The 26,370-nt window shown below is 51.8% G+C and overlaps 1 protein-coding gene across 1 annotated transcript; it reads right to left on the minus strand.

Annotated features, from left to right (window-relative positions):
• Positions 1-315: 315 nt before the first annotated feature.
• On the minus strand, positions 316-14,522 carry LOC309370994 (uncharacterized protein). The gene is made up of 2 exons (XM_081913330.1): positions 12,534-14,522; positions 316-1,038 (listed from the first exon to the last, which is right to left on the minus strand). The coding sequence occupies exons 1-2, from the start codon at positions 14,146-14,148 to the stop codon at positions 1,019-1,021; spliced, it is 1,635 nt and encodes a 544-aa protein (XP_081769456.1). The 5' UTR covers positions 14,149-14,522; the 3' UTR covers positions 316-1,018.
• Between the last annotated feature and the right edge of the window lie 11,848 nt (positions 14,523-26,370).

Here is a 26,370-nt window from a genome sequence, read left to right on the forward strand (position 1 = left end):
ACATTACTACCGGCTAGCGTTGGTCCTCTGTGAGCTGGGACCTGGAGGCAGCTCTGACATATAGGTTTTTTGTTTCCATCTCAATAGAAAGAGCATGAATAAGCTTGGATTGTTCTTTCGGTGTTCATTCACCCTAACCCTAACCCTAACCCTAATCCTAGCAAAGTTTAAGCCTAAACAAAGGCAAACAGTTTGTTTTGCCTTCCAGCTACACAGAAAGAAGAATCTTGGATTTCGCTGATTTCAAGTCGTGTTCTTTGGTGTTAATGCACATTGACCCAGAAATCGCAAAGTGTGTATAATGAGACCAAAACAACACAACACTGTTGTCAGAGCTGCCTCAGGTCCCAGCTCACAAAGGACCAACGCCAGTGTCTCTTTATATACAAAAGCCTTTATTGAAGTTCATTGCCGATTTTACATCCGTGGCGCGCAACTCTACGTCTGTAACCCTAGACCGTCGTAGCTGCGTCTGACTCCTCCCCTCCTCGGCACCAGTTTAACAGCCGAGCTTTGCCCCACCTTTTCCGCTTCTCCCTTTGCTCCTTTCTCCTCTGGGCCCTCCTGCCCTCTGGGGTTCCACCCCTCCTGGACTCTTCGGAAGCGGATTCCTTCGACTCCTCCCCCTGTCTCCGGCGGGCTTTGGGACCTGGCTCCCAATCCGGATTCTCTGCTGGCTCGCGCGCCTGCACATTTGAACTTGGCGCGCGCGCGCAGCCGGTCACCTTCCTCCTAACAGCTACACTGCTTCTGTCACTGCTCCCCCCTTCGGGGGGGCTGGCTGCAGCTGACCTCCGCTCCGCCCCCCCACTCTCCGACGGAGGCGTGGTCAGTTCCGATCTGTGGGCTTCTCCTTCCCCCTCCCTACGCTCGGTCGGAGAAGCTGGCCCAGACCTCCAACTGCCACTTTGAGACTCACCGCTGGCCCCCCTTGCCCTAAACCTGGGCGCCTCTTTCTGGGAATCTTCTGATTCACTGGAGATACTCATTGAATCTCTCGGGTCACTGTCATACCCTCCTAAGCTCCCCTCAGATTCACTCTCCAATTCCTCTTCCCCCTGTGGCTCTCCCCCTGAGCCCCTGACAACCGTCTTTTCGTTTCCATATGCGTAGAAAGAAGTCGAATAAGCTTTGATAGGGCTTATTTCAACTCGCATGGTGTTTTTTGGGTGTGCACCAGAATCACCCCCAACCAAAGCAAAAAGGTGTTTTGGGTTCCGTCTACATGAAAAGAAGATGATAAAGCTCTGATTGGGCTTATTTCAAATTGGTGTTTTGGGGGTTAGAATGCACATTCACCCAAAAATCGCCGAGTGACATGTTTTTTATCAGCCCTAATCAAGCATAGTTGTTTTGGTTCCATCTCAATAGAAAGAGGATGAATAAGCTTGGATTGTTCTTTCTGTGTTCATTCACCCTAACCCTAACCCTAACCATAATCCTAACCCTAACCCTAACCCTAACCCTAACCCTAACCCTAACCCTAGCAAAGTGAAGTGTAATAAGCCTCAACAAAGCCAAACAGGTTGTTTTGCCTTCCAGCTACACAGAAAGAAGAATCTTGGATTTCGCTGATTTCAAGTCGTGTTCTTTGGTGTTAATGCACATTGACCCAGAAATCGCAAAGTGTGTGTAATGAGACCAAAATAACACAACACCGTCTTTTCGTTTCCATATGCGTAGAAAGAAGTCAAATAAGCTTTGATAGGGCTTATTTCAACTCGCATGGTGTTTTTTGGGTGTGCACCAGAATCACCCCCAACCAAAGCAAAAAGGTGTTTTGGGTTCCATCTACATAAGAAGATGATGATAAAGCTCTGATTGGGCTTATTTCAAATTGGTGTTTTTGGGGTTAGAATTCACATTCACCCGAAAATTGACGAGTGACATGTTTGTTATCAGCCCTAATCAAGCATAGTTGTTTTGGTTCCATCTCAATAGAAAGAGCATGAATAAGCTTCGATTGTTCTTGCGGTGTTCATTCACCCTAACCCTAACCCTAACCCTAACCCTAACCCTAACCCTAACCCTAACCCTAAACAATAGAAAGAGCAAAACCCATCTCAATAGAAAACAACTATCCTTGATTTGGGCTGATAACAAGCATGTCACTCGGCGATTTTTGGGTGAATGTGCATTCTAACCCCAAAAACACCAATCTGAAATAAGCCCAATCAGAGCTTTATCATCTTCTTTTTATATAGATGGAACCCAAAACACCTTTTTGGTTTGGTTGGGGGTGATTCTGGTGCACACTCAAAAAACACCATGCGAGTTGAAATAAGCCCTATCAAAGCTTATTCGACTTCTGTGTACGCATATGGAAACGAAAAGACGGTGTTGTGTTATTTTGGTCTCATTACACACACTTTGCGATTTCTGTGTCAATGTGCATTAACAGCAAAGAACACGACTTGAAATCAGCTGTCAGGGGCTCAGGGACTGAGCCACAGGAGAAGGAGGATATGGAGAGTGAAGGGGAACAATCAGAGGGGAGGGCAGGAGGGTATGACAGTGACGAGAGAGATTCCCTGAGTCTCTCCAGCGAATCAGAAGATTCCCAGAACGAGGCCCCTAGGGTAAGGGCAAGGGGGGGCCAGTGGGGAGTCGCCAAGCGGCAGCTGGAAGTCAGGGCTAGCTTCCCCACCAGAGCGCAGCGGGGGGGGGAAAGAATCCCACAGATTAGAACACAAGCCTCCTCCTGCAGGAGGAGAGAGTGAGGCAGGACTGACCACGCCTCCGTCAGAGAGTGGAGGGGCGGAGGAGAGAGCAGGGCCGGCCAGCATCCCTGAAGGAGAAAGCAGTGAAGGGAGCAGTGTAGCCGTTAGGAGGAAAGTGTTTGGCTGGGCGCGCGCGCCAAGTTCAAATGTAGAAGCGCGCGGGACAGTAGAAAATCCGGATTGGGAGCCAGGTCCCAAAGCCCGCCGGAGGCAGGGGGAGGAGTCAGAAGAATCCGCCTCCGAACAGTCCAGGATGGTTGGAACACCAGAGGGCAGGAGGGCCCGGAGGCGAAAGGAACAGAGGGAAGAAATTCATTCATTCATTCATTCATTCATTCATTCATTCATTCAGAAAGGAAGAGGTGGAGCAAAGCTCGGGTCTTGAACTGGTATAAGGGAGGGGCGGATTCAGACGGGACTTCGCCGGTCTAAGGACTCAGACGTAGCGCTGCACGCCACTGATGTCAAACCAACAATGAACCACAATAAAGACTTTTGTTTATAAAGAGCAACTGGCGTTGGTCCTTTGTGAGCTGGGACCTGAGGCAGCCGCTGACATCAGCGAAATCCTAGATTCTTCTTTCTATGTCGCTGGAAGGCAAAACAACCTGTTTGGCTTTGTTTAGGCTTATTACACTTCGCTTTGCTAGGGTTAGGGTTAGGGTTAGGGTTAGGGTTAGGGCAAGGGTTAGGGTTAGGGTTAGGGTTAGGGTGAATGAACACCGCAATAACAATCCAAGCTTATTCATTCTATTTCTATTGAGATGGAACCAAAACAACTATGCTTGATTTGGGCTGATAACAAACATGTCACTCGGCGATTTTTGGGTGAATGTGCATTCTAACCCCAAAAACACCAATCTGAAATAAGCCCAATCAGAGCTTTATCATCTTCTTTTTAGGTAGATGGAACCCAAAACACCTTTTTGCTTTGGTTGGGGGTGATTCTGGTGCACACCCAAAAAACACCATGCGAGTTGAAATAAGCCCTATCAAAGCTTATTCGACTTCTGTCTACGCATATGGATGTCAGGGGTTCAGGAGCAGAGACACAGGAGGGGGAGCAAATGGAGAGCGAGGAGGAGGAATCCGAGGGGGGAGTAGGCAGTGACAGTGGACAGAGAGATTCCTCGAGTCTCACCAGCGAATCGGAAGACTCACAGAAGGAGCGCCCGTGGCCAGGGCGAGGGGGGTGCCAAAGGGGAAGCCCCAGAAGCAAGGGGCCAGCGGGGACTCCTTGAGCAGCAGCTGGAAATCAGGACCAGCTTCCCCACCAGAGCACAGTAGGGGGGAGGAGTCCCAGGAATCGGGAACAGTGTTCTCGCCACCAGCGAGAGGAGATGAGTCAGGGTTGACCACGCCCACATCGGAAAGCGGGGGAACGGTCAGGAGGAAGGTTACCGGGTGGGCGCGTGTGCCAAGTTCAAATGTACAGGCAAGCGGCACAGCAGGTAGCCCGGATGAGGAGCCAGGTCCTAAAGCCCGCCGGAAGGAGGGGCAGGACTCAGGAGGGTCAGCGTCAGAAGAGTCCAGGAAGGAGGAAACCCCAGGGGGCAGAAGGACCCAGCGGAGGAAGGAACAGCGCAGGAGGTGGAGCCGGGCTAGGATCTTAAACTGGTGCGGAAGGGGTAGTGATTCAGAGGGGACTTCGCCTATCTGAAGTCCAGACGTAGGACTGCACGCTCTGAGGTTTGAAATGGAAACTAAACTTCAATAAAGACTTTTGTACATTAATTCAACTGGGCGTTGGTCTTCTGTGAGCTGGGACCTGGAGGCAGTCCTGACAGTAAGTCCCCTCTCTATCCTTTTTGAAACCTCGCAACATGAGGGAACGCAGTGAGGGGCGAAGATTGGTGCTTCGCAAGCTCACAAAAACAGGGCAAAATGACTACCGAAGAACACATAGCAAGCCTGCGGGAAGCAGTGACGCAACTTAACGCGGAAATTTTGGCATCCAGGAAAAAGGAGGCGGAAGCAGCGGCTACCTGCCAGGATCTGCGAGCCAGGTTAGAAGCGTTGACTACAAAGGGGCTGCCGGGACCCAGACCAGAGGGGATTGGGCTGGGGAAGAGAGGAGGGAGCCTTGTGTCTCACTTCGATGGGAATTTGCAGCAGTATCCTAACTTCAGAGCAGACGTCATTTATGCGCTAAAGTTGCTGGAGAAGGACTTTAGAGATCAAGAGGAGAAAGTGGGCTTCATAGTCAGTCATCTCTATGGAGAAGCTAAAGCATGGTTGCGCAATCTCTGGAGAGATAAGGATCCAGCCCTCCGGAATGCGGATGCCTTCATTAAAGCGATGGATGCGTGTTTTTTGTCAGAGATTGATGTAGATATCGCCAGGAGACAGATTCATGGGCTGAGACAAGGCAAAGCCACTGTGAGGCAATATCACTCCCGTTTTTTTGCATTGGTCAACGCATTAGGGTGGGAGAAAGAGTCAGCTGCCGTCAGGGACCTGTTTTGGGAGGGGCTGAACGGAGCTGTGAAAAACGAAATTGCAAGGGGGGAGAGGCCCCAAACCCCCAAGATGTCGTGCAGAGGGCGCTAACGATTGGGGTACGCCTGGAAGGACGCCCTTGGAGCAAGGAGGAAGGGCATTGGGGACGCACGCCAGCAAGAGCACCGCCTTCCTTTCCCAGGGAAACGGTGCGCGCTCAATCCACGCCTCCGCTGGGAGGGGGAGAAGAGCCGATGGAGATAGGTGGTGCTAAGGCTCGGTCAGCAGCCGGAGCCCTAGCACCGGGAGCAGTCAAAACGAAGCCTCCTAGAGGGAACAGGAAATGTTACATCTGTGACAGTGCTCAGCACATGGCGAAAGAGTGTCCCCAGAGGATTCACAAGCACACTGCAGCTTCAGCAACAGTAACAGAATCAGTTCAGCAGAATGCAACACAGCAGGGAAACGAAATGGTCTGGCTGGAATCGGAGGCACTGGGGCCCAGCCAGACAAGTCAATGAAGCAGTCCCCAGGGATCTTACAGCCCACAGACCCCCTCCCACCCAAACCAGTGGTGCAACTCACCGCATCTCTCCAGCTTCCTCATGGGCTCACCATGGAAGTCCCGATTACCATTGACTCTGGGAGCAACGCGGACTTTATCGGACTGGAATTTCTCAAGCAACACAACGTGGCGCTCCTACCGGCCACGACACCCCTGAATGTAGTCACAGTGGACGGCAGAGAGCTACTGGGGGGGGGCAAGTGCTGCAGCAGACACCTCCGATGGTGATGCGAATTGGGAATCACCGCGAAGTCATCAGCTTCAATGTCACCCACCTGTCAGACACGCCCATAGTGTTGGGCTTGAGTTGGCTGGACAGGCACAGCCCGGCATTAGCTTCGTACCAGCGCCAACTGACCTTCGGCTCCTCCTACTGTGCAGAACACTGCATCCTCGCTAACCAGGAAGAGGAGGGGCAAGAGGATGGACCACAGCTGAACTTAGGCATGTTGCAAGCAGTACCCGACAAGTACAAAGAGTTTTTGGAGGTTTTCTGCGAGAAGGAAGCGGACAAGCTGCCTCCCCACAGGCCCTACGACTGCAAAATTGACCTCCTGCCGGGGGCGACGCTGCCGACGGGGAAACTATATTCCATGTCTGAGGATGAACTGCAGGAACTCAGGGAGTTCATAGATCACAATTTGAAGCGGGGATTCATCCGAGAATCCAAAGCGGTAGGGGGCAGCCCCGTGTTTTTTGTGAAGAAGCGGGACACACCTCAGAAGAGGTTGGTAGTTGATTTCAGAATCTTAAACTCGAAAACCAAGCCCTCAGCCTTTCCCATGCCCAAGATAGACGACCTGCTGGCGACGGTGAGGAAGGGTCGCATCTTTACCAAGTTGGATCTACGCGGAGCGTACAATCTCATACGCGTGAGGGAGGGCGACGAGTGGAAAACGGCCATGTTCACGCCGCTGGGCACCTATGAATATAGAGTTATGCCTTTTGGATTACAAAATGGCTCCCACTGTTTTCAAGCCTTTATGCACCACGTCTTAGCGGGTCTCCTCTACAAAAAGTGCGTCTGCTTCCTGGACGACATCCTGATCTTCTTGGAGTCGAAGGAGGCTCACGAGGGCGATGTCAAGGAAGTCATGCAGCGGCTGAGGGACCACAGGCTTTACGCCAAGCTGGAGAAGTGCCAGTTCGACAGGATGGTGGTGGATTTCCTGGGGTACAAGCTGTCCGACAAGGGACTCGCCATGGACAGCGCCAAGGTCCATTTGGTGCTGGACTGGAAAAGCCCGCGCAATCGGAAGGAGGTCCAGAGGTTTGTCGGCTTTGCCAACTTTTATCGCAAGTTCATCAAGGGTTTTGCTATGCAGACGGCGGCCATCACCGACACCCTCAGCTCCAAGAAGAAGAAGTTCATCTGGACGGAGCAGGCAGAGCAGTCCTTTCAGAAACTCAAGCGTCTCTTCGCGTCCGAAGAACAACTACTGCATGTGAACCCCAGCAGGCCCATGAGGGTGGAGACGGACGCCTCAGACAGAGCCGTGGGGGCCGTCCTGTTGCAGCAAGACCACCAGGGGGACTGGAGGCCGTGCGCTTTCTACTCCAGGAAGCTCAGCAAGTCGGAACAGAACTACACCATCTGGGACAGGGAGTTGCTGGCCATTCATGCAGCCTTCAAGGCGTGGCGGCACTTCCTCATCGGAGCCAAACACACAGTGCAGGTCCGCACGGACCATAAGAACTTGGAGTACTGGCGCACGGCGAGGTTCCTGAACCAGAGGCACATACGCTGGGCGGAGTTCTTTGCGGATTTCGACTTCAGGATAGAATACATCCCGGGAGACAGCAACACCATGGCGGATGCGCTATCCAGGAAACCGCAGTATCTAGAAGAAGAGGCACCGGCGGCGGCCAAGCACATTTTCGCACCAGAAGCATGGGCATGCGCCTCAGCCACGGTGGACCTGGAAGCGGTACGTCGCGCGCTGCAGACGGACCCCTTCGCTCAAGCCAAGATGGTGGAGGTGCGCAGCGGCACGGCGGGGGGCGACGAGTTCCAAGTACGTGACGGACTGCTCATACGCAAAGGGGACCTCTACGTGCCGGGAGACAACCTACGAGCGAGAGTACTGCAACAGTTGCACGACGCACCCAGCGCTGGGCACTTCGGCAAAGAGAAGACGGTGGAATTAGTAGCCAGAGACTTTTGGTGGCCCAAGATGAGAGGGGAGGTCACGGATTATGTCAATAGGTGCGACACCTGCCAAAGGGCCAAGCCGGTACACAGGCCACCGGCGGGACTGTTGGAACCACTACAGACACTGTTCGAACCGTGGGAGAGGGTGGCTCTGGACTTTGTCACTGATCTGCCCAGCTCGAGGGGAAAGACAGCAGTACTCGTGGTAGTAGATCTGTTCACCAAGATGGCCCACTTCATTCCTTGTGCGAAGGTGGCCACGGCGGAACAGACGGCCAAACTGTTCATAGACCACGTGTTCAAGGTGCACGGCCTGCCACGGTCCATCCTGTCCGACCGGGGGCGCCAGTTCATTTCGAGTTTCTGGCAGAAGCTGATGGGCATCCTGAACGTCAAAGTCAACCTGTCGTCGGCGAGACACCCACAGACCAATGGACAAGCGGAGAGGGTCAACGGCGTCATGCAGCAGTACCTGAGATGCTACGCGAACCAGCAGCCCTCGACCTGGGTGGACTACCTACCGCTGGCCGAGTTTGCCTACAACAACACGAAGCACGTGTCCACGGGGGTGACACCGTTTTTCGCCAACAATGGGCGGCATCCCAGAACCTTCCCGGGTTTAGAGAAAGTGAGGGAGGGGGAGCCGCAGGGAGCAGACGCTGTGGCAGCGGAGTTACAGGAGGTCCACCAGCAGCTCAGGAGGCAGTTAGAGCTAGCAAAACAAGCTTACAAAGTGCAGGCAGACAGACACAGGAGAGTTGGGGAGGACATCTGGGTGGGGGACTGGGTCTGGTTGGCAGCCCAGGCAGTCCCGGCCAGATCGTTAGCCAAGAAGAAGCTCGGACACAAGCAGCTAGGGCCTTACCAAGTCGAGGCACAGATCAACCCAGTGGCCTTCCGGTTGACACTCCCGGAGGGATCCAGAATGCACCCGGTCTTTCATAGATCAGTGCTAATGCCCTACAAGGCGCCTCACAGGTTCCAGGCGCCAGAGACGGCTCCGAGTCCGCTCAGGGAAGCACCCACTACGGGAGGGTCGCCGAGGGCGGAGTCGCTCAACGAGGTCACAGAGATTTTGGACTCCAGATGGGGGGTAGAGGGGGTTGAATATCTCTTCGCCAGGGAAGGTACCCCGGCCAGCACCAACAGCTGGGTACCGTACTTTGCAGTGGAGGAGCACTACCTCAAGGACGAGTTCCACGCACTTTTCCCACACAGGCCCATGCCGGCAGATTATTTCGACGAATATCTTTTCACTCCCACACTCTCAGCCAGCACGTTTCAGGGGTTCTCTTCAGGTGAGGACAAGGCGCCAGAGACTAGCTCCCCAGAGGGATCACTCTCAGGGTTCGGCACAGGGGGCTCCTATTGGTGGGAGGATCAACCTGAGGTGGGGTGGCGCAGAGGGATGCCGAGAGGACCACTGCACGCAGCATCACCCCAGGAGACGGGGGATGAGGGGGTCATGGGCGAGTTGGGGGAAGATCCCGGGTTCGAACACGCCGCCCAGGAGATGGAAGCCGAGGAGATCACCGTTGATGAGCCCGTACAGGACTTCCCGGACTTATCCCGATGGCTGCACACCACGGGGGACGAACTGTATCCTGCACTCACCCCCACAACACTGGAGCCACCGGAACCCGCACCTGAAGAGGGGGAGGGGGAAGGGGGGCTTCGAGGGGGGGATGGATGTCAGGGGTTCAGGAGCAGAGACACAGGAGGGGGAGCAAATGGAGAGTGAGGAGGAGGAATCCGAGGGGGGAGTAGGCAGTGACAGTGGTCAGAGAGATTCCTCGAGTCTCACCAGCGAATCGGAAGACTCGCAGAAGGGAGCGCCCATGGCCAGGGCGAGGGGGGTGCCAAAGGGGAAGCCCCAGAAGCAAGGGGCCAGCGGGGACTCATTGAGCAGCAGCTGGAAATCAGGACCAGCTTCCCCACCAGAGCACAGTAGGGGGGAGGAGTCCCAGGAATCGGGAACAGTGTTCCCGCCACCAGCGAGAGGAGATGAGTCAGGGTTGACCACGGCCACATCGGAGAGCGGGGGAACGGTCAAGAGGAAGGTTACCGGGTGGGCGCGCGTGCCAAGTTCAAATGTACAGGCGAGCGGCACAGCAGGTAGCCCGGATGAGGAGCCAGGTCCTAAAGCCCGCCGGAAGGAGGGGCAGGACTCAGGAGGGTCAGCGTCAGAAGAGTCCAGGAAGGAGGAAACCCCAGGGGGCAGAAGGACCCAGCGAAGAAAGGAACAGCGCAGGAGGTGGAGCCGGGCTAGGATCTTAAACTGGTGCGGAAGGGGTAGTGAGTCAGAGGGGACTTCGCCGGTCTGAAGTCAAGACGTAGGATTGCACGCTTTGGGGTTTGAAATGGAAACTAAACTTCAATAAAGACTTTTGTACATTAAATCAACTGGGCGTTGGTCCTCTGTGAGCTGGGACCTGGAGGCAGTCCTAACACACGCGTATCTATGTTATGAGAAGAAGAAGGTACACAAGGGATTTGGAAGCCACATATTTAAAGGCCCTCTAATAGAAGTTTGGGAGAGGAATAGATTCTTATTGGAACCTAAGGTTCCGCATTGGATGTCTCCACCAGAAGCCACGAGTGTCAAAAAAATTAATATGAGTGATAAATGGATTACTTATGAACAACTGTTAACTAAAGAAGGGGGGAAGTGGAAACTAAAACCCTATAATCAGGTTAAGGAAAAGGTGTTTGATTGGTTTCACTATCTCCAAATTAACGAAGTGGTTAGGAAAGATATTAAAGACAGAGGATATGTAGAAAAAGAATCAAAATTCCAGATTGAGATAATAAATAATGATCATAAAATCTTATCAAAAATGTACAATCAGTTACTAGAGTGGAACCTAATAGACGAGGAAGTAAAGTCGGTAATGATACACTGGGCAAGGGACTTCGGCTATAATATCTATTATGAAGAATGGGAGAAATTATGGAAGAAAAATCTTAAATTCACTGCATGTGTAACATTGAAGGAAAATCTAATCTAATCTATATCGTTGGTATATCACCCCTGCAAAATTAGCAAAAATGTATAAAACATGTAATAAATGCTGGAAATGCAGGGAAGAAGAGGGAACCTTCTACCACATGTGGTGGGATTGTAAAAAGGTTAAGGGTTTCTGGGAAGAGGTATATATGGAAATGAAAAGAATTTTAAAATGTACTTTTGGGAAAAAGCCAGAGGCCTTTCTACTAGGTTTGTCAGGAAGAGATTAAGAGCAAAGATTGCAAATTCTTCCAATATGCTACAACTGCAGCAAGAGTCTTACTTGCCCAAAACTGGAAACAACAGAAGATACCGACAATTGAGGAGTGGAGAGAGAAACTATTAAACTATGCGGAACTAGACAGATTGACGGGGAAAGTTAGATATCTAAAAGATCAAAGGTTTATAGAAGACGGTGGAAAATTTGTGGAATATCTGGACAAATTAAGTGAGGGACAAATAACGCTAGTAGGGTTTAAAAGAACTCTGTGAGAATAGCAAGATTATTGTCAAAAGGAAAAGGGTGGAAAGGAATGAAATAATGTCAATAGATAGTAGGAGATGCGAAAGTATGTGTAAGATAGATAACGAAAGATTTGCGGAGAGGTCGAAGGAAGTCTTAAGAATGAATTTGTAGAACTACATGAAATTGTTTGTTTAATTTTATTTATGTTAAATCAATAAAAATTATGTTGCAAAAAAAAAAAGAAAGAGGACGAATAAGCTTGGATTGTTCTTTCGGTGTTCATTCACCCTAACCCTAACCCTAGCAAGGTGAAGTGTAATAAGCATAAACAAAGCCAAACAGGTTGTTTTGCCTTCAAGCTACACAGAAAGAAGAATCTTGGATTTCACTAATTCCAAGTCGTGTTCTTTGGTGTTAATGCAGATTGACCCAGAAATCGCAAAGTGTGTGTAATGAGACCAAAATAACACAACACCGTCTTTTCGTTTCCATATGCGGAGAAAGAAGTCGAATAAGCTTTGACAGGGCTTATTTCAACTCGCATGGTGTTTTTTGGGTGTGCACCAGAATCAACCCAACCAAAGAAAAAAGGTGTTCTGGGTTCCATCTACATAAAAAGAAGATGATAAAGCTCTGATTGGGCTTATTTCAGATTGGTGTTTTTGGGGTTAGAATGCACATTCACCCAAAAATCGCCGTGTGACATGTTTGTTATCAGACCAAATCAAGCATAGTTGTTTTGGTTCCATCTCAATAGAAAGATCAAGAATAAGCGTGGATTGTTCTTGCGGTGTTCATTCACCCTAACCCTAACCCTAACCCTAACCCTAACCCTAACCCTAACCCTAACCTTAACCCTAACCCTAACCCTAACCCTAACCCTAACCCTAACCCTAACCCCAACCCTAACCCTAACCCTAACCCTAACCCTAACCCTAACCCTAGCCCTAGCCCTAGCCCTAACCCTAACCCTAACCCTAACTGTCAGGGGCTCAGGAGCAGAGGCACAGGGAAGAGAGGGAATGGAGAGCGAAGGGGAAGAATCTGAGGGAAGCGTAGGGGAGTATGACAGTGAACCGAGAGATTCCATGAGCTTCCCCAGCGAATCAGAAGATTCCCAGAAGGGGGCGCTGTCAGAGCTGCCTCAGGTCCCAGCTCACAAAGGACCAACGCCAGTGACAGACTCAGATTCACTCTCCAATTCCTCTTCCCCCTGTGGCTCTCCCCCTGAGCCCCTGACATCCATCCCCCCCTCGAAGCCCCCCTTCTCCCCTCCCCCTCTCTGGGCGTGGGTTCCGGGCGCTCTCGTGCTGTGGGGGCGAGTGCTGGATACTGTTCTGTGCCCCTGTCGTGCCACTCGCTAACTGGACCTGGCCAGTCCGTACTGGTCTCGTCAACGTCGGTCTCTTCCGCTTCCATCTCTTTGCATTCGTGCTCAAACCCAAGGCTCTCTCCCAAACTGTCCATGTCCATCTCCCCCTCCGGTGCCTCGGGTGATGCTGCGTGTCCTGGCCCCTCTTGTAGTTTCCGTCTCCACCCCACCTCCGGTTGATCGTCCCACCAATAGGAGCGATCAGAGTCTACCCCGGAACAAGATCCCCTTGGGGTGCTCCAGTCCGGCGGCGTCTCCTCGTCTGAAGAGAACCCCTGGAACGTACTGGCTGAAAGTGTGGGTGTGAACAGCCAATCGTCGAAATATTCTGCCGGCATCGGTCTGTGGGGAAAGAGTGCATGAAACTCGTCTTTGAGATAACGCTCCTCCAGGGCATAGTCCGGCACCCAACTGTTGGCGCTGGCCGGGGTATCTTCCCTAGCGAGGAGATATTCTACTCCCTCCGCCCCCCATCTTGAGTCCAAAATTTCCGTGACCTCGTTGAGTGGTGGCGCTCTCGGTGACTCCCCCCCCCCTGTGGGTGATTCTCTGCGTGGGTCTGGAGCGGTCCCTGGTGCCTGAAACCTGTGTGGTGCCTTGTAAGGTGTGAGCACCGACCTATGAAAGACCGGATGCATTCTGGAACCCTCTGGTAAGGTCAACCGGAAGGCTACTGGGTTGATTTGTGCCTCGACTTGGTACGGCCCTAACTGCTTGTGTCCTAGCTTCTGCTTGGCTAACGACTTGGCCGGCACTGCCTGGGCTGCTAACCATACCCAGTCCCCCACCTGGATGTCCTCCCCTACCCTCCTGTGCTTGTCTGCCTGCACTTTGTAGGCTTGTTTGGCTAGTTCTAAGTGCCTTCGAAGTTGCTCATGAACTTCCTGTAACTCTGCTGCCAAGTGCTCTGCCCCCTGCGGCTCCTCCTCCCCCTTCTTCTCAAACCCAGGGAAGGTTCTGGGATGCCGCCCATTGTTGGCGAAAAACGGCGCCACCCCCGTAGACGCATGCTTCGTGTTGTTGTAGGCAAACTCGGCCAGCGGTAGGTAGTCCACCCAGGTCGAGGGTTGTTGATTCGCTAGCATCGCAGGTACTGCTGCATGATGGCGTTGACCCTCTCCGCCTGCCCGTTGGTCTGCGGGTGTCATGCCGACGCTAAGTTGATCTTGACGTTCAGGATGCCCAGGAGCTTGCGCCAGAAACTCGAGATGAACTGGCGCCCCCGGTCGGATACTAGGGATCTCGGCAAGCCGTGAGCTCTGAACACGCGGTCGATGAACAGTTTGGCGGTCTGCTCCGCCGTGGCCACTTTCGCACAAGGAATGAAATGCGCCATCTTGGTGAACAGGTCTACGACCACGAGCACCGCTGTCTTGCCTCTCGAGCTGGGGAGATCCATGACAAAGTCCAGGGCCACTCTCTCCCATGGTTCAAATGGTGTCTGAAGCGGTTCCAGCAGTCCCGCCGGGGCCCTGTGTACTGGTTTGGCCCTTTGGCCCGTGTCACACCGAGCGACGTAGTCCTCAACTTCACCCCTCATCTTGGGCCACCAAAAGTCTCTGGCTACTAGTTCCGCTGTTTTTCCTTGCCAAAATGCCCAGCGCTGGGTGTGTCGTGTAACTGCTGCAGCACTGTCGCGCGGAGGTCGTCCCCTGGCACATAGAGCGCCCCCTTGCGGAGAAGAAGACCATCGCGTATTTGGAACTCATCGTCGTTCGCTGTGCCTCTTTGTACCTCCTCCATCTTGGATCGTGCAAACGAGTCCGTCTGCAGCGCTCGACGCACCGCGTCCAGGTCGACTGTAGCTTTCGGCGCGAAAATGTGTTTGGCCGCTACCGGTGCTGCTTCCTCGAGATACTGCGGCTTCCTGGATAGTGCATCTGCCATGACGTTGTTGTCTCCGGGGATGTATTCTATCTTGAAGTCGAAATCTGCAAAGAACTCCGCCCAGCGGATGTGCCTTTGGTTCAGGAACCTCGCCGTGCGCCAGTACTCCAGGTTCTTGTGGTCTGTGCGGACTTGCACGGTGTGTCTGGCTCCAATGAGGAAGTGCTGCCACGCTTTGAAGGCTGCATGGATGGCCAGCAACTCCCTGTCCCAGATTGTGTAATTCTGTTCCGACTTGCTCAGCTTCCTGGAGTAAAAAGCGCACGGCCGCCAGTCCCCTTGCGGGTCTTGCTGCAACAGGACCACACCCACCTCTCTGTCTGATGTGTCAGTCTCAATCCGCAGCGGTTTGCCGGGGTTGACGTGCAGCAACTGCTCCTCGGACGCAAAGAGACGCTTGAGTCTCTGAAAAGACTGTTCCGCCTGGTCCGTCCAGGTGAACTTCTTTTACTTGGAGCTGAGGGTGTCCGTGATAGCCGCCGTCTCCTTCGCAAAGCCCTTGATGAACTTGCGGTAGAAGTTGGTGAAACCGACGAACTTCTGGACCTCCTTCCTATTGCGCAGGCTTTTCCAGTCCAACACCGAGCGGACCTTGGCGCTGTCCATGGCGAGTCCCTTGTCGGACAGCTTGTAGCCCAGGAAATCCACCTCCGTCACGTCGAACTGGCATTTCTCCAGTTTGGCGTAGAGCCTGTGTTCCCGTAGTCTCTGCAGGACCTCCTTTACGTCCCTCTCGTGAGCTTCCAGCGATTCCGAGAATATCAGGATGTCGTCGAGGAAGCACACACACTTCTTGTAGAGAAGTCCCGCCAACACGTGATGCATGAAAGCTTGGAAAGTGTGGGAGCCATTTTGGAGTCCGAAGGGCATAACCCTGTATTCATAAGTGCCTAAAGGCGTAAACATGGCCGTCTTCCACTCATCGCCCTCCCTTATGCGTATCAGATTGTACGCGCCTCGTAGATCCAGCTTGGTGAAGATCCGCCCCTTCCGCACCGTTGCGAGCAGGTCGTCTATCTTGGGCATGGGAAAGGCTGTGGGCTTTGTTCTGGAATTTATGAACCTATAATCACAAATCAGTCTTTTTTGGGGCGTGTTCTTTTTCTTCACGAAAAACACGGGACTGCCCCCCACTGCTTTGGACTCTAGGATGAAACCCCGCTTCAAATTGTGATCTATGAACTCCCTGAGTTCTTGCATTTCGTCCTCAGACATGGAATACAGCTTCCCCGTCGGCAGCGTTGCTCCCGGTAGGAGGTCAATCGCGCAGTCGTAGGGCCGATGGGGAGGCAGCTTGTCAGTTTCCTTCTCGCAGAAAACCTCCAAAAACGCCTTGTACTTGTTTGGTACTGCTTGGACCATGCCCAGGTGTAGCTGTGATTCATCCTCTTGCCCCTCCTCCTGGTTGGCCTTGATGCAATGTTCCGCGCAGTACAAAGAGCAGAAGGTCAATTGGCGCTGGTACCAGGCTAAAGCCGGGCTGTGCCTGTCCAACCAACTCATGCCCAACACTATGGGCGTGTCAGATAGGTGAGTTACGTTGAAACTGATGACTTCGCGGTGATACCCAATTTGCATCACCATAGGTGGTGTCTGCTGTACCACTTGCCCACCCAGCAGCTTCCTGCCATCTACTGTGACGACATTTAGGGGCATCGTGGCCGGTAAGAGCGCTATGCGGTGCTGCTTGATAAATTCCACCCCCACAAAGTCTGCATTGCTACCAGAGTCAATGGTAATAGGGACTTCCAGGGTGGATCCATTGGGTAACTGGAGTGATGCAGTGAGCTGCACCACTGGTTTGGGTGGGAGGGGGTCTGTGGGCTGCAGGATCTCTGGGGACTGCTTCAAAAACTTGCCTGGCTGGGCCCCAGTGCCTCTTGATTCCAGCCAGGCTTGTTCGTTTCCCTGCAGGTTTTGCTCCTGTGGAGCTGCTGCTCTTACAGTCGCTGAGGCTGCAGTGTGCTTCTGGATCCTCTGGGGACACTCTTTGGCCATGTGCTGTGCACTGTCGCATATGAAACACTTCCTGTTCCTGCTAGGAATTTTCGTTTTGACTGCTCCTGGTGTTAGGGCTCTGGTCGCTGTCTGAGCCTTGGCACCACCTAATTCCATAGGTTCGTCTCCCTCCCCCGAAAGAGGCATGGCTTGCGTGCTTCCAGTTTCCCTGTGCATGGAGGGAGGCGCTCTGGCCGGTGTACGTGCCCAACGACCTTCATCCCTGCTCCAAGGACGGTCTTCCAGCCGTACACCTATCGTAAGCGCTCTCTGGACTACCTCTGCGGTGGTGCTAGGTCTCTCGCCTCTGGCCATCTCATCTTTCACCGAAGAGTTCAGCCCCTCCCAGAAAAGATCCCTCACTGCCGCAGAGTCCTTTTGCCATCCCAGCACATTTACCAATGCAAAGAATCGGGAGTGGTACTGTCGCACCGTTGCCTTGCCTTGCCCTGCCGCAAGCCGTGCATTTCCTTTCTGGCAACGTCTACATCAATAGTTGATTGAAAACAAGCGTCTATAGCCGCTATAAAAGCGTCCGAATTCCGGAGGGCGGGATCATCCTCGCGCCATAAATTGCGCAGCCAGGATTTAGCTTCCCCATGCAAGTGAGTTATGATGAATCCCACTTTCTCCTCCTCATCTCTAAAGTCTTTTTGAAGCAATTTCAGCGCAAAAACAATGTCTGCTCTAAAGTTGGGATACAATTTCAGGTCCCCATCAAAGTGCGATACTATACTGGCCCCGCTCTTGCCGAGGCCAATTCCCTCCGACCTGGGTGCCTGCTTCTACAAATGTTCCCACCTGGCTTGCAGATCTTTGCATCTCGCGTCTGCTTCCTCCTCTCTTTTTCTGGAGACTGCTACTTCTGCCTGCAGCTGATGGACTGCCTCCTGCAGTGCTGCGACTTGGGCTTCCATAGCCATCGCCTCCTATCTTCATGAGCTCTCAAAAAAAATTTTTTTTGAGACGGAGCTTACTGTCAGAGTCGCCTCAGGTCCGAGCTCACAAAGGACCAACGCCAGAGTCTCTGTGTATACGAAAGACTTTATTGAAGTTCATTGCTGATGTTACATCCGTGACGCGCAACTCTACGTCTGTAGCCTTAGACTGCCGAAGCTCCGTCTGACTCCTCCCCTCCTCGGCACCAGTTAAACAGCCGAGCTTTGCCCCACCTTTTCCGTTTCTCCCTTTGCTTCTTTCTCCCCTGGGTCCTCCTGCCCTCTGGGGTCCCAACCCTCCTGGACTCTTCGGAAGCGGATTCCTCCGACTCCTCCCCCTGTCTCCGGTGGGCTTTGGGACCCGGCTCCCAATCCGGCTCGCGCGCCTGCACATTTGAACTTGGCGCGCGCGCCCAGCCGGTCACCTTCCTCCTAACGACCACACTGCTTCTGTCACTGCTCTCCCCTCGGGGAGGCTAGCTGGGCTCCCTGCTGGCGGAGACGCTGGCCCTGATGCATGGGACTCCTCCCCCCCACTACGCTCTGGTGGGAAAGCTGGTCCTGATCTCCAGCTGCTGCTTTGAGACTCACCGCTGGCCCCCCTTGCCCTAAACCTGGGCGCCTCTTTATGGGAATCTTCTGATTAACTGGATATACTCATTGAATCTCTCGGGTCACTGTCATACCCTCCTACGCTCCCCTCAGATTCACTCTCCAATTCCTCTTCCCCCTGTGGCTGCTCCCCTGAGCCCCTGACACTAACCCTAACCCTAACCCTAACCCTAAGCTTGGATTGTTCTTGAGGTGTTCATTCACCCTAACCCTAACCCTAAACCTAAACCTAAACCTAACCCTAACCCTAAGCTTGGATTGTTCTTCCGGTGTTCATTCAACCTAACCCTAACCCTAACCCTAACCCTAACCCTAACCCTAACCCTAAGCTTGGATTGTTCTTGCGGTGTTCATTCACCCTAACCCTAACCCTAACCCTAACCCTAACCCTAAGCTTGGATTGTTCTTGCGGTGTTCATTCACCCTAACCCTAACCCTAACCCTAACCCTAACCCTAACCCTAACCCTAGCCCTAGCCCTAACCCTAACCTTAACCCTAACCCTAACACTAGCCCTAACCCTAACCCTAGCAAAGTGAAGTGTTATAAGCCTAAAAACAGCCAAACAGATGGTTTTTCCTTAAAGCTACACAGAAAGAAGAATCTTGGATTTCACTGAGTTCAAGTTGTGTTATTTGGTGTTAATGCACATTGACCCAGAAATCCCAAAGTGTGTGTAATGAGACCAAAATAACACAACACCATCTTTAAGTTTCCATATGCGGAGAAAGAAGTCGAATAAGCTTTGAGAGGGCTTATTTCAACTCGCATGGTGTTTTTTGGGTGTGCACCAGAATTCAACCCAACCTAAGAAAAAAGGTGTTTTGGGTCCCATCTACATAAAAAGAAGATGATAAAGCTCTGATTGGGCTTATTTCAGATTGGTGTTTTTGGGGTTAGAATGCACATTCACCCAAAAATCGCCGAGTGACATGTTTGTTATCAGACCAAATCAAGCATAGTTGTTTTGGTTCCATCTCAATAGAAAGATCATGAATAAGCTTCGATTGTTCTTGCGGTGTTCATTCACCCTAACCCTAACCCTAACGCTAACCCTAACCCTAACCCTAAGCTTGGATTGTTCTTGCGGTGTTCATTCACCCTAACCCTAACCCTAACCCTAACCCTAACCCTAACCCTAACCCTAACCCTAACCCTAAACCAAACCCTAAGCTTGGATTGTTCTTGCGGTGTTCATTCACCCTAACCCTAACCCTAACCCTAACCCTAACCCTAACCTTAACCCTAACCCTAACCCTAACCCTAACCCTAAACCTAACCCTAAGCTTGGATTGTTCTTGCGGTGTTCATTCACCCTAACCCTAACCCTAAACCTAAACCTAAACCTAAACCTAACCCTAACCCTAACCCTAAGCTTGGATTGTTCTTCCGGTGTTCATTCACCCTAACCCTAACCCTAACCCTAACCCTAACCCTAACCCTAGCAAAGTGAAGTGTAATAAGCCTAAAAAAAGCCAAACAGGTTGTGTTGCGTTCAAGCTACACAGAAAGAAGAATCTTGGATTTCACTGAGTTCAAGTCGTGTTCTTTGGTGTTAATGCACATTGACCCAGAAATCCCAAAGTGTGTGTAATGAGACCAAAATAACACAACACCATCTTTAAGTTTCCATATGCGGAGAAAGAAGTCGAATACGCTTTGACAGGGCTTATTTCAACTCGCCTGGTGTTTTTTGGGTGTGCACCAGAATCAACCCAACCAAAGAAAAAAGGTGTTTTGGGTTCCATCTACATAAAAAGAAGATCATACAGCTCTGATTGGGTTTATTTCAGATTGGTGTTTTTAGGGTTATAATGCACATTCACCCAAAAATCGCCAAGTGACATGTTTGTTATCAGACCAAATCAAGCACAGTTGTTTTGGTTCCATCTCAATAGAAAGATCATGAATAAGCTTCGATTGTTCTTGCGGTGTTCATTCACCCTAACCCTAACCCTAACCCTAACCCTAACCCTAAGCTTGGATTGTTCTTGCGGTGTTCATTCACCCTAACCCTAACCCTAACTGTCAGAGCCACCCGTTGGTCCCAGCTCACAAGAGACCTAAGTCCAAACCAGTTTATTTACAAAAGTCTTTATTGAAGAGCATTGCTGCTTTTACATTCCATCTCCGTGGCTCTACGTCTGTGACATCAGACCGCCGAAGTCCCCTCTGAATCAGTACCGCCTCTACACCAGTTTAAGAGGCTTGTGCTGGACCACCTCTTCCTCTCCTTCCTTTTCCGCAGGGTCTTTCTGCCCCCCTGGGTTCCCTCCCGCCGGGACTCCCCGGAGGCTGAATCCTCTGACGCCTGTTCCCCCCTCCTTCGCGCTTTGGGACCAGGCTCCTCCCCAGGGCTTCCCTCACTTCCGCGCGCCTCCACATTTGAACTTGGCGCGCGTACGTTGCTCCTGACCTTCCTCTCGACCGCTACACTGCTCCCGGTGCTACTCTCCGCCCCTTCCGGCAGGACGTCTCGCCCCGATCTCCTTTCCCCCTCTGCTTCCTGTTCTGTTCCCTCTGACACACTGGTAACTCCACCCCCTTCACTCCGTTCCGACTGAGAAGCTGGCCCCGATCTCCAACTCCCACTGGGGGTTCTCCCTTCGCTCCCCTGCTCCTGACTGCTTCCCCCTTGGCCTCCCCTTGGTCTGACCAGGGGGGCTCCCTTTTGGGAGTCCTCTGACTCACTGGACAGACTCATGGACGACCTTTGGTCATCGTCATCATCATCCTCCTCCTCATCTCTCTGGGATTCTTTCCCCTCGCTCTCTGTCTCCTCCCCCATCTGCTCTTCTCTCCCTGAAACCCTGACACTAACCCTAACCCTAACCCTAGACCTAGCCCTAGCCCTAGCCCTAGCCCTAGCCCTAGCCCTAGCCCTAGCCCTAACCCTAACCCTAACCCTAACCCTAACCCTAACCTTAACCCTAACCCTAACCCTAACCCTAACCCTAGCCCTAGACCTAACCCTAGACCTAACCCTAACCCTAGCCCTAACCCTAAACCTGAACCTAAACCTAACCCTAAGCTTGGATTGTTCTTCCGGTGTTCATTCAACCTAACCCTAACCCTAACCCTAAGCTTGGATTGTTCTTGCGGTGTTCATTCACCCTAACCCTAACCCTAACCCTAACCCTAACCCTAACACTAAACCTAAACCTAAACCTAAGCTTGGATTGTTCTTGCGGTGTTCATTCACCCTAACCCTAACCCTAACGCTAACCCTAACCCTAACCCTAACCCTAACCCTAACCCTAACCCTAACCCTAGCCCTAGCCCTAGACCTAACCCTAGACCCAACCCCAACCCTAACCCTAAACCTGAACCTAAACCTAAACCTAACCCTAAGCTTGGATTGTTCTTGCGGTGTTCATTCACCCTAACCCTAACCCTAACCCTAACTCTAACCCTAACCCTAGCCCTAACCCTAACCCTAACCCTAACCCTAACCCTAACTCTAACCCTAACCCTAACCCTAACCCTAGCCCTAGCCCTAACCCTAACCCTAACCCTAACCCTAGCCCTAGCCCTAACCCTAACCCTAACCCTAACCCTAACCCTAACCCTAACTCTAACCCTAACCCTAACCCTAACCCTAACCCTAACCGTAACCGTAACCCTAACCCCAACCCTAACCCTAACCCTAACACTAACACTAACCCTTATCTTGGATTGTTCTTGCGGTGTTCATTCATCCTAACCCAAACCCTAACCCTAACCCTAACCCTAACCCTAACCCTAACCCTAACCCTAACCCTAACCCTAACCCTAACCCTAACCCTAACCCTAATCTTGGATTGTTCTTGCGGTGTTCATTCATCCTAACCCTAACCCTAACCCTAACCCTAACCCTAACCCTTACCCTTACCCTAGCCCTAATCCTAACCCTAACCCTAACCCTAACCCTAACCCTAACCCTAACCCTAACCCTAGCAAAGTGAAGTGTAATAAGCCTAAACAAAGCCACACAGCTTGCTTTGCCTTCAAGCTACACAGAAAGAAGAATCTTGGATTTCACTGATTTCAAGTCGTGTTCTTTGGTGTTAATGCACATTGACCCAGAAATCGCAAAGTGTGTGTAATGAGACCAAAATAACACAACACCATCTTTTCGTTTCCATATGCGGAGAAAGAAGTCGATTAAGCTTTGATAGGGCTTATTTCAACTCGCATGGTGTTTTTTGGGTGTGCACCAGAATCACCCCCAACCAATGCAAAAAGGTGTTTTGGGTTCCATCTACATAAAAAATGATGATAAAGCTCTGATTGGGCTTATTTCAAATTGGTGTTTTTTGGTTAGAGTGCACATTCACCCAAAAATCGCCGAGTGACAAGTTTGTTATCAGCCCAATTCAAGCATAGGTTTTTTGTTTCCAAATCAATAGAAAGAGGACGAATAAGCTTCGATTGTTCTTGCGGTGTTCATTCACCCTAACCCTGACCCTAACCCTAACCCTAACCCTAACCCTAACCCTAGCAAAGTGAAGTGTAATAAGCCTAAACAAAGCCAAACAGCTTGTTTTGCCTTCAAGCTACACAGAAAGAAGAATCTTGGATTTCAGTGATGTCAGAGCCACCCGTGGTCCCAGCTCACAAGAGACCCAAGTCCAATCCAGTTTATATACAAAAGTCTTTATTGGAGAACATTGCTGGTTTTACATTCCATCTCCGTGGCTCTACGTCTGTGACATCAGACCGCTGAAGTACCCTCTGAATCAGTACCGCCCCTGCACCAGTTTAAGAGTCTTGTGCTGGACCACCTCTTCCTCTCCTTCCTTTTCCGCAGGGTCTTTCTGCCCCCCTGGGCTCCCTCCCGTCGGTACTCCTCAGAGGCTGACTCCTCTGACGCCTGTTCCCCCCTCCTTCGCGCTTTGGGACCCGGCTCCTCCCCAGGACTCCCCTCACTTCCGCGCGCCTCCACATTTGAACTTGGCGTGCGTACGTTGCTCCTGACCTTCCTCTCGACCGCTACACTGCTCCCGGTACTACTCACCGCCCCTTCCGGCAGGACGTCTTGCCCCGATCTCCTTCCCCTGTCTGCTTCCTGTTCTGCTCCCTCTGACACACTGGTAACTCCACCCCCTTCACTCCGTTCCGGCGGAGAAGCCGGCCCCGATCTCCAACTCCCACTGGGGGCTCTCCCTTCGCTCCCCTGCTCCTGACTGCTTCCCCCTTTGGCTCCCCTTGGCCTGACCAGGGGGGCTTCCTTTTGGGAATCCTCTGACTCACTGGACAAACTCATGGACGACCTTTGGTCATTGTCATCCTCTTCCTCGTCGCTCTGGGATTCTTCCCCCTTGCTCTCTGTCTCCTCCCTCATCTGCTCTTCTCTCCCTGAACCCCTGACAAGTGATTTCAAGTCGTGTTCTTTGGTGTTAATGCACATTGACCCAGAAATCGTAAAATGTGTGTAAAGAGACCAAAATAACTGTCAGGGTTTCAGGGAGAGAAGAGCAGATGGGGGAGGAGACAGAGAGCGAGGGGGAAGAATCCCAGAGAGATGAGGAGGAGGATGACGATGACCAAAGATCGTCCATGAGTTTGTCCAGTGAGTCAGAAGACTCCCAGAAGGGAGCCCCCCTGGTCAGACGAAAGGGGGACCAAGGGGGAAGCAGGGAGGAACAGGGGAGCGAAGGGAGAAGCCTCAGTAGGAGTAGGACACAGGAGCCAGCCTCTCAGCCGGAACGGAGTGAAGGGGGTGGAGTTACCAGGGTGTCAGAGGGAGCAGAGCGTAAAGGAGACAGGGGGAGAAAATCGGAGCAGGACGCTCAGCCGGAAGGGGTGGAGACTAGCACCGGGAGCAGTGTAGCGGTCGAGAGAAAGGTCAGAAGCAACGTACGCGCGCCAAGTTCAAATGTAGAGGCGTGCGGAAGTGAGGAGAGCCCTGGGGAGGAGCCCGGCCCCAAAGCGAGAAGGAGGGGGGCGGAGGCGTCAGAGGATTCAGCCTCGGGCGAGTCCCGGCGAGGGGGAACCCAGGGGGGCAGAAAGACCCTGCGGAAAAGGAAGGAGAGGAAGAGGTGGTCCAGCACAAGCCTCTTAAATTGGTGCCGAGGCGGGACAGATTCAGAGGGTACTTCAGTGATCTAACGGTACAGACGTAGAGTCACAAAGATGGAATGTAAACGCAACCATGATCTTCAATAAAGACTTTCTGTAAATAAACCGGATTGGAATTGGGTCTCTTGTGAGCTGGGACCAGACGGGTGGCTCTGACAATAACTCAACACCATCTTTTCGTTTCCATATGCATAGAAAGAAGACGATTAAGCTTTGATAGGGCTTATTTGAATTCGCATGGTGTTTTTTGGGTGTGCCTCAGAATCAACCCAACCAAAGAAAACGGTGTTTTGGGTTCCATCTACATAAAAAGAAGATGAAAAAGCTCCGATTGGGCTTATTTCAGATTGGTGTTTTTGGGGTTAGAACGCACATTCACCCAAAAAATCGCCGAGTGGCATGTTTGTTATCAGCCCAAATCAAGCATAGTTGTTTTGGTTCCATCTAACCCTAACCCTAACCCTAATCTTGGATTGTTCTTGCGGTGTTCATTCACCCTAAGCCTAACCCTAACCCTAACCCTAAACCTAACCCTAACCCTAACCCTAACCCTAACCCTAACCCTAAGCTTGGATTGTTCTTGCGGTGTTCATTCACCCTAACCCTAACCCTAACCCTAAGCTTGGATTGTTCTTGCAGTGTTCATTCACCCTAACCCTAACCCTAACACTAACACTAACACTAACCCTTATCTTGGATTGTTCTTGCAGTGTTCATTCACCCTAACCCTAACCCTAACCCTAACCCTAGCAAAGTGAAGTGTAATAAGCCTAAACAAAGCCAAACAGCTTGTTTTGCCTTCAAGCTACACAGAAAGAAGATTCTTGGATTTCATTGATTTCAAGTCGTGTTCTTTGGTGTTAATGCACATTGACCCAGAAATCGTAAAGTGTGTGTAATGAGACCAAAATAACTCAACACCATCTTTTCGTTTCCATATGCGTAGAAAGAAGACAATTAAGCTTTGATAGGGCTTATTTCAATTCGCATGGTGTTTTTTGGGTGTGCCTCAGAATTAACCCAACCAAAGCAAAAAGGTGTTTTGGGTTCTGTCAGGGGCTCAGGAGCAGAGGCACAGGAAAGGGAGGAAACGGAGAGCGAGGGGGAGGAATCTGAAGGAAACGTAAGCGATGACAGTGGTCCGAGGTCTCTGAGTCTTTCCAGCGAATCGGAAGACTCACAGAAAGGGGCTCCCAGGGTCAGAGCAAGGGGGACACCCCAGGAAGAAGGGGCCAGAGGGGACTCAGAGAGCAGCAGCTGGAAATCGGGACCAGCTTCCCCACCAAAGAGCAGTAGGGGGGAGGAGTCCCAGGTATCGGGATCAGGCTGCTCACCGCCAGCGGGAGGAGATGAGTCAGGATTGGCCACGCCTCCATCGGAGAGCGAGGAAACGGTCAAGAGGAAGGTTGGAAGCTGGGCGCGCGCGCCAAGTTCAAATGTACAGGCGAGCGGCACAGTGGGTAGCCCGGATAGGGAGCCAGGTCCTAAAGCCCGCCGAAAGGAGGGACAGGAGTCAGGGGGGTCAGCGTCAGAAGAGTCCAGGAAGGAGGAGACTCCGGGGGGCAGAAGGACCCAGAGGAGAAAGGAGCAACGGAAAAGGTGGAGTAAGGCTAGAGTCTTAAACTGGTGTACAGGGGGTGGAGACTCAGACAGGGCTTCGCCGATCTAGCGTCTAGACGTAGGGCTGCACGCTGCGGCTTGTAAATGGAAACTGAACCTCAATAAAGACTTTTGTACATTACTACCGGCTAGCGTTGGTCCTCTGTGAGCTGGGACCTGGAGGCAGCTCTGACAGTAAGCCCTGTCTCAGTTTTCACCAAGAGCCTCGCAACGTGAGTGGACGCAGCGAGGGGCGAAGATTGGTGCTTCCATCTACATAAAAAGAAGATGATAAAGCTCTGATAGGGCTTATTTCAGATTGGTGTTTTTGGGGTTAGAACGCACATTCACTCAATAATCGCCGAGTGGCATGTTTGTTATCAGCCCAAATCAAGCATAGTTGTTTTGGTTCCATCTCAATAGAAATAGCATGAATAAGCGTGGATTGTTCTTGCGGTGTTCATTCACCCAAACCGTAACCGTAACCCTAACCCTAACCCTAACCCTAACCCTAACGCTAACTCTAACCCTAACCCTAACCCTAACCTTAACCCCA

The sequence above is a fragment of the Podarcis melisellensis genome (assembly GCF_964234715.1).
Source record: "Podarcis melisellensis genome assembly, chromosome: 5".
Lineage (NCBI taxonomy): Eukaryota > Metazoa > Chordata > Lepidosauria > Squamata > Lacertidae > Podarcis > Podarcis melisellensis.

Coding starts and splice junctions, on each gene's coding strand:
- LOC309370994 (XM_081913330.1), bottom strand. CDS start 14,148: ATGGGAGAGAGTGGCCCTGGACTTTGTCATGGATCTCCCCAGCTCGAG. Junction 1,039..12,533: donor GAATTGGAGAGTGAATCTGA/GTCTGTCACTGG, acceptor GGAATTGGAGAG/TGAATCTGAGGGGAGCTTAG.